Below are 8093 nucleotides of genomic sequence, written 5' to 3'. Positions count from 1 at the left end.
GGAATTCCTGTGGCACTTAGACTAGAAGAGACTACAGTCCCAGCTGCCTCTGGAACCCTTGCTTGTGATTTCAGCCTTCCAGACAGACCGAGGACCCTGTCATCAGCATGTTTAAAAGGAAATCCTTCAAGGGGAGAAGACTGAATCAGTGAGGACTGGCTGGCTGGTGTGTGTGTGTGTGTGTGTGTGTCAGAGAGGGAGGCGGGGGGAGGGAGGGAGAGAGAGAGAGAGAGCATGTGTGCTCATTAGGGGACGCTGTATGATTCGACAGCCTCATTGTTGCTGCCGCTGCCCCTGCTGCGGCTGTGTGGTCTGTCAGCAGCTGGAAAGAACTGCAAGGGTTTAGAGGAACTGCAGGTCTGAAGACTGAGCGCTGCTAAATGGTATCCCCGTCAACAAAGTAGACGAGACCCCCTGCAGGGTTGGAAACTTGGACTTATTACTGCTTCATCCACCTGGAGAAAGCAGGCAGCGCCACAGAGGAAAAGGTAAGAGAAGAAATTGGCCTCTACGGGGAAGGCAGGGCAGGGGGCATGGGGAAATGGAGGCTCAAAGACTTACTATTTTGTAGCCAAGCCATCCCACCCTCAGAGAGCAAAGGAGGCAAACGCTAAAATCCTACCAAGCTTCACCATTGAGCCTTTTCCCCCTGGTACATTTTTCTTCTTTACACTTTTCCCAAGCATCTAAGAGGTCTCTTTGTATTTCTTTTTCAGCGAGAGCAGGTATCATTCAGTTTTTCCTTCTGGGCAGTCTTTCAAAATAGGGAGCTTTCTCTGTTTCTCTTACGAGCTTTTTCTCCATTAAGAGGAAACAGGTGCCTCTTATTAAGCTGGTCAAAAACAGTTGCTCTTTCCTACACGAGGGTTGCCTTAAAGGGAGTTTTCAGAAGTACATGTGAGCCCTGTTACTGTAGAAACACGAGAGATGAAAGTAGCGGAAGAGAGAGCTACTGTCAGTGACTGGCCCCATTTGAAACGGTGATGAATTTGGACTATAACTCTTCACAGGGGGAGAGAACCACTGAGATAAAGGCAGAACACCAGGAAGAGGATGTTTTGAGAAGTGTTTCAGAGAAACTTCAAGTCACTAAAGATGGAAAACGAGACAGTAAGTGAACTGAACCAAACACAGCTTCAACCCAGAGCAGTGGTGGCCCTAGAATACCAAGTGGTCACCATCTTCCTTGTGCTCGTTATTTGTGGTTTGGGCATCGTGGGCAACATCATGGTGGTCCTGGTGGTCACGAGAACCAAGCACATGAGGACCCCCACAAACTGCTACCTGGTGAGTCTGGCAGTAGCTGATCTCATGGTCCTGGTGGCTGCTGGCCTCCCCAACATAACAGACAGTATCTATGGGTCCTGGGTCTACGGCTATGTGGGATGCCTCTGCATCACTTACCTCCAGTACTTGGGCATTAATGCCTCCTCTTGTTCCATCACAGCCTTTACCATTGAGAGGTACATAGCAATCTGTCACCCCATCAAAGCCCAGTTTCTCTGCACATTTTCCAGAGCCAAAAAGATCATCATCTTTGTCTGGGCTTTCACATCGATTTACTGTATGCTCTGGTTCTTCTTGCTGGATCTCAATATTAGCACCTACAAAGATGCTATTGTGGTGTCCTGTGGCTACAAGATCTCCAGGAATTACTACTCACCTATTTACCTAATGGACTTTGGTGTCTTTTATGTTGTGCCGATGATACTGGCCACCGTCCTCTATGGATTCATAGCTAGGATCCTCTTCTTAAATCCCATTCCTTCAGATCCTAAAGAAAACTCTAAGACATGGAAAAATGACTCAACCCACCAGAGCAAGAATATGAATTCAAAGACCTCTAATAGATGTTTCAACAGCACAGTATCTTCAAGGAAGCAGGTAAGCAAACCAAAGCCTCCAAGTCCACAGAAGAAATGTGGGATAGAGTCCCTTGCAGGATGGGGTCCACTTTGCCTTACTTAGCTGATGGCAAAATGAAAATACAGTCATGCAAATGTTTCACAGTTTAAGCTTCTGCTTTACATATTAAATCCATCTCTAAAGCAAGTAAAGACCTAAAAATAGGTGGGGAAAATGTGATAGCATATCAGCAGGTATCAGTTTAGGTGCTGTTAAGATAGAGGGAAATATAAACAGAAACTCTAGAAATCCACCTTTAAAATGTTCGTGACTCTCTGGGAAATGTTATCAAACTACACCATTTGTGGCTTCTGGATATCTTTAGAAGTTCTATTACATGAGAAAGATTTGATAAGGTAGTTTGAGAAAAGATGAGTCAAAGCAATAATTCTACAGTTGTTCACTGAGATATATAAATGAGAGGGGTTCAGTTCCTGGACTTCCTAGTTTTAGTGGGGAAAGTTTCTATCACCCTCTCCCCCAGCTCCCTGCAAAGTATCCCAGCATGCAGAAGCTGAAAAAGCACTTTGCTCAGGAAATGTTCTGATAAAAAGGCTAACACCAAGCTCAATTTGTTTGTCACAAAGAATGATTTATTTTTTTAAATGTCTGTTTTTCCTGGTAAGCATAACTAAAAATCCCTTTATGCTTTCAGATCACCAAATGTGGATGTGGTTACGGTTGAATAGTGGTTTTACTAGTGAATGGAGTGCAACTTTGTTACAGTAGAAAAGGCTTGTAAGACAATATAGGAATGAAATACTTTTATACCACATACACGTTCAGCTCTATTTACATATGAACTTAGCCTTCAGTTCCTTTCCCTTCTCTGCTAAACACAATAAACACATGGTAAACATTTATTCTCATGGCTGAAAAAGAAAACTTGAAATTAACAGTACTGGCTCTCTTTCTCTCTTTCCCTGTATGAAATGCAGTTCTTCCTGTGTGCATAGATAGAACTTGAGGAAGCATGCTTTCAAAAGTATGCATATAGATTATACATGCTATTACTTCCTAAACTCTAGGTTAGTTGAGATATGAAGAATTTTAATTGGACATATGGGCACACACTGAAGTGAGCTACTAATAATTACAGGTGTTGTAGATATGCATGGCATACATAAGAAACTGTAATTTAAAAGGAGTATCATTTTAAATGATACTGTGAGATTTGATTTATAGAACATTTATTATTGAAGATACCTCGATACTAGACAGAGAAGATGTGGGAAGTGCCAGCTCTTAGATCCCTATTGCTTTGGGTCCAGCAGTGCTAGCTAATACAGGGCATGTTTGGCCATCCATTACCCAAAACTTGATTAAGGAAAATTTAGAGAGATCTGTTGTCCATCTGCCAAGACAAATATTAACAAATACATTAAGAAAGTAAAGAATATGTACATCTCAATTAGAGATCAAACGTGGTTTAATATCTGCAGCAAAGGGGGTCTAAGTTCATTAGACTCCAATTTATATTCTTGTTATAAATTCTAAAAAAAATGTTTGCACTAATGTCCTCTTTTCAATTATAGTCACTAGTACCTATTTTAAATTGTTAATTATGTTACATGTTCACACTCTTATTTCAAAGCTGTTACAGATAGTCTCTTTATACAGGCTGGGGGTAGGAGACAAAGTTGAAGATTTGGTCCCAAACAATCCCGGGCTTAAATGCCAGGGCCCTAATCAAACAGGATGACATTGAATAAGCAGAACACTGTGAGCCTCAGTCTCCTCATTTATAAAATAAAGATAAATAGCATCCAGGCTTGGTATGAGGGTTCAACGAAACATCGTATGAAATGGAACAGTGATTAACACCTGACTGTCAATTAGCCTCCTTCCTAGTTTTGTAATCTGTGGGCAACTGTAAGAGAAATAAAGATTTGTTCTTTAAAATACTATGTACAGTCACCATTTAAACAGCTTAGTTGTTGAACAGATGTGTATATGATATAGTACCCTCTCTAAGGAACTTTTGAATAATGAAGGCATTTGGGAATGTATTCGGAGCATTTGGGTTTGTCACAATAACATCACTGTCTGATAGCATTCAAGAGTGACAGGCACCAAATGTCCTGACATGGTCAAGACAGGCCTGCGCGTTGAAGAAGTGCCCTGTCACAAATGCCAATAACGCCCTCATTGAGAAACACAGGATGGCATATAAATCAATAGAAGTGCATTTAAGTAATATGTCATGAAATTCAGTCTTGATTACAGATGCGATAGCAATTCAGAGAAAAGAAAGGAAATTATGGGGCTAAAGGGATCAGAGAAGGCTTCCTGGAAGAGGTGGCATTTGAAAAGGCTCTGAAAGAATGGAGCTCCTTTGCAAAGTAAAAGTTAAGAGGACAGCACTCACACAGGAAAGGACCTGGCTGGGGTGAGAATGCTATGGGTTTTGAAAGGTGACAAGGAAGGGCACACGGAGTGGGATTTTTATGGTATTAAGTGATTTGGTTGATTAAAATGAGTGATGTATTTGGGGAAGCAGTAAAAAGAAAGATTGTATTAATGTGTGTGGGGGGGGGGTGGTTAAGAGACAGAGAAGGGGCTGTGGAGGATCCCAACTATCAGGCAGAGAAGGGAGTTGTGGGTGGTGAGCAGAAAGCAGCAGTCCGCAGCATGATTCAGGGGGGTGATCAATGTGTGGATGAAACAGGAGACCATTGGCAGAAAGACCACTTTGTAAATGGGTGGTAGTGGTTCAGGCATGAGGTAGTAAGATTCTCTATCAGGAGAACTTAAAGTAAGGTGTGAACCAGAGATATGTTTCAAAGAAAGAAAGGGTGAAGTGTGAACATAGAGGACACACTGGCTGGAGACAACACAGCGTCAGGGCTCTGAGCCTAGAAGACGCAAGCTGCCCTGATCGATGGGTGGGAGTGAGAGCCATGCAGGGGGGCCCGTTTTGTCCAAAATCAATGTACCTTTCGTTTGGCCTTTTTCTCTTCTAAAATTGTTCTTTTCTTAAATCTTCGAAAGGTTGAAACCTCCACCTACTATGACCAGGGTCTTTTATTTCCATATTTTCTCTGCATTTTTTTTCTTTCCGGCAAGTTTAATTTACATTTTAATAAATACTCTGTCTGGGCCAGGTCTTTTAAACCAAGTTATTAAAGTCAAATATGCATAGCCTAAGAGATCTCCATTTAAAAAGTAAATAAATGAGCATTTATATGTAAGGGACAAACGTGCATTTTCGTTTGTCTTCAACTTTTATCCCCCATGCAGAAAATCCAGATCATATCTTCCCCCCCCCTATTATTTAGAGATTCAAATATATTTTAGGAAACCGACTAAATATTTGGTAAATTCAATGAAATAAATTCAATGAATTTCAATGAAATTCAATGAAATAAATTACTCAAAATCAAGGCTTGGGCCTGTGTAGAAAAAATATTTTTCTGATTGACTAAATCTTTTGCTTTATAATTGGGTGTTTTGATATTGAGGAGATAAGGTTTAAATGGTCCCATTTGTCACATTTCAGCTCTCTTCACTCAGTGCCAATTCCCATGTGGGGCATTGTGTAGATAAAATATCTCTGTTACTGGCTGTATATTTCAAAAGAATTGATTGGATCCTTCGGTACTTTGGAGGCACAGAAACATCTTGGTAATGGACTGTACTACGGATACACATATTCAGTACAAGCATTTACCTTCCATAGAATGCAGGGGTGCTCAGAACATTGTGTGGATCAGACTACCAGTTTTCTTTTGCATTCAGTGACTCTAATTAGTTTCTCTTTTCTCTGGTGGGAAAACTGTGGAACAGAGTCCAGATAGATGCTCTGAGTTTATGGCACATTTTCCATTATGGGTTTTATTTGACTAAAGAAGCCTTTAAAATACCAGTCTCTGTTTCCATACATTTCTTACCAGCCTTCTACCTTACCAGAGGAACATTGCTAGCCCAAGAAACAAAGCTGTCCTTTTTAAACAATTTTTTAACATTTATTTATTTATTGAGAGACAGAGCATGAGCATGAGCAGGGGAGGGGAAGAGAGAGAGGGAGACACAGAATCTGAACCAGGCTCCAGGCTCTGAGCTGTCAGCACAGAGCCCGGCGCGGGGCTCGAACTTATGAACCACGAGATCATGACCTGAGCCTAAGTTGGATGCTTAACTGATTGAACCACCAAGGTGCCCCACAGCTTTCCTTTTTAAAGTGATACATGCCTTTTGTTGTTGTTGCTACTGTTATTGCTGCTGATGATATAAAAGCAATCATGCATATTATGGAAAACTCGGAAAACTAGGATTAAGAAAAAGGCATCTCTTACTCCACCTCCCCAAACCACAGTTTATTAGCACGTGCTTATATTCTTTTCCTTATGTTTTCACTTGATCTTTTGTATATAAATACAGAAATACATATATATACATAAAATTTTATACTCTGCCTTTACATAAAATGTTGAAATTAATATTCTCAAGGAGAATAGCAGAGTAAAAGAAAATGGGTAAGACTGAGTCAGTTTCTCCTAGTCTTGATTTTTTTAATCAATAAAAGGGGAATAGCAATTACTCACAGACTCCTTGTCCAAATCCAATGAGATGCATGTGACAAAATTCATCTTAGCTCCTTCCACCTGTCCCCTCCCCTCCCCTTCCCTCCTGTCTGTCCTTTCTCACTGATCTCCAGCCCCTTGGCACACTCCAGTAGTGAGATGGGCTCCTGGAAAATGCAAAACTGAGATAGAGAAAGGGCTTAAATGTGTCTTTTCTCTTCTCCTCATTCCTGCCTCCGATTCCTGGCTCCAGTGCTATTTACTTTTTTTAAAAGGTGTTTTGGTTTTTTTTTTTTTTAAGTTTATTCACTTTTGAGAGAGACAGAGACAGTGTGAGCAGGGAAGGGGCAGACAGAAAGGGAGAGAGAGAATCCCAAGCAGGCTCCACATCATCAGCACAGAGCTCGAACTCACAGAATCATGAAATCATGACCTGAGCCGAAACCGAGAGCCAGGCCCCCCAATGTGCTACTTACTTTTTAAAGAAAACACCTTGAACAAGGAAAATCCTTTAAGACACTGGAAGGGTCTTAAGGGAGGGAAAGAAGGCATAATGGTGTAATATCAGGCAGTAGTGCTGGTATTTGGAAGCATAAAATCCTGTAAGTTGTCTAGGCAGCTTCATCAATGGCTAATCTTATCAGGCAAATTAATGGTACTAAACTCTTCAGCGTTAAGCCTAAATCAGGGGTTTCTCAAGTTTTACTGTGACTGTTTCCACAGTTCCTTTTTTGATTTCTATTTGTTTTATTTGCTTCATTTGTCTGGGATCGATTATATCCTTCATAGTACAAAGGTCTCGAAGATGGAAGAAAATACGATTGTTGTCACTTGGCACACAGGTATCTAAGTGAGCCATCTTATTTTTATTATCAAAGAATAGCTTTATATTTTCCCATTCACATCCTGTATAAGGAAAGACTCTGTACATACCCCATAAACCAACTCATTGAAAATCCCCTGCAGTTATGTGCTTTGTGTCCCTTGGTTAGATGAACATTGTTTATTCCTAGTTTTATATTTGCAGCTTCGAGCCATAATTTCATCAGTAGAGAAAAATAAATTTTCCTATATGCCTCCTATGTACCCCTACGGCATTCTTAATTTGGCCATACACACACACACACACACGCACACACGCACACCTTAAAATCAGCTAGCCTTGATCATGACAAACTGTATTTCTTTACATAGCCTTTTGTGAATTCTTCAAGCTGCGAGCAGATATCCCAAGCTCCAGACACAGGAAGGCTGGGCTGGCACCATGTCTTTAGGCTCCTTTACCCTTTCTTTATGGGTTGGGGGAAGGGTGAGAAATATAAAGCTAGAGCAAGGTCAACACTAAGCAAAATCGTGCAGTAGGGCATTTTATATTTGGTATCTTCCTCACTTTAATGAAACATCCACTCATAATCCAAAAAGCACCTAACACTGTCCTAAGTGTGGAGGCTACAGGGACATAGAGAGATGAACTCTTCACCTTCAAGGAGCTCACTATTGATGATGTGCACACACTAGCCTGAGCAGCCCATCGTGTTCTGGACAGAAGACACAGCATCAGGAGGGGAGAGGTGAAATGAGGGAGAAAGGAGGCAGGCTTTCTGGAGTATGTGGCATTGAGTTGAGCCTGTATAGATGGACAGAAGGTCTAAAAGCCACACCAAG

At 41.2% G+C, this 8093-nt stretch overlaps 1 protein-coding gene across 1 annotated transcript in view; it reads left to right on the top strand.

The window, feature by feature from the left end:
• Nucleotides 1-267: 267 nt before the first annotated feature.
• TRHR (thyrotropin releasing hormone receptor) overlaps nt 268-8093 on the top strand; it is a 46591-nt gene continuing 38765 nt past the window's right edge. Inside the window, exons 1-2 of the mRNA XM_015070422.3 lie at nt 268-488; nt 1011-1884. Coding sequence (XP_014925908.1) covers nt 1096-1884 — 789 coding nt within the window. The 5' untranslated portion in view covers nt 268-488; nt 1011-1095. The remainder of the gene's footprint in view (nt 489-1010; nt 1885-8093) is intronic.

This window comes from Acinonyx jubatus, chromosome F2, assembly GCF_027475565.1.
Source record: "Acinonyx jubatus isolate Ajub_Pintada_27869175 chromosome F2, VMU_Ajub_asm_v1.0, whole genome shotgun sequence".
NCBI classification, from domain to species: Eukaryota; Metazoa; Chordata; class Mammalia; order Carnivora; family Felidae; genus Acinonyx; species Acinonyx jubatus.
The sequence above is the reverse complement of the archived record's forward strand: the minus strand, read 5'-3'. Positions and strand labels throughout refer to the sequence as shown.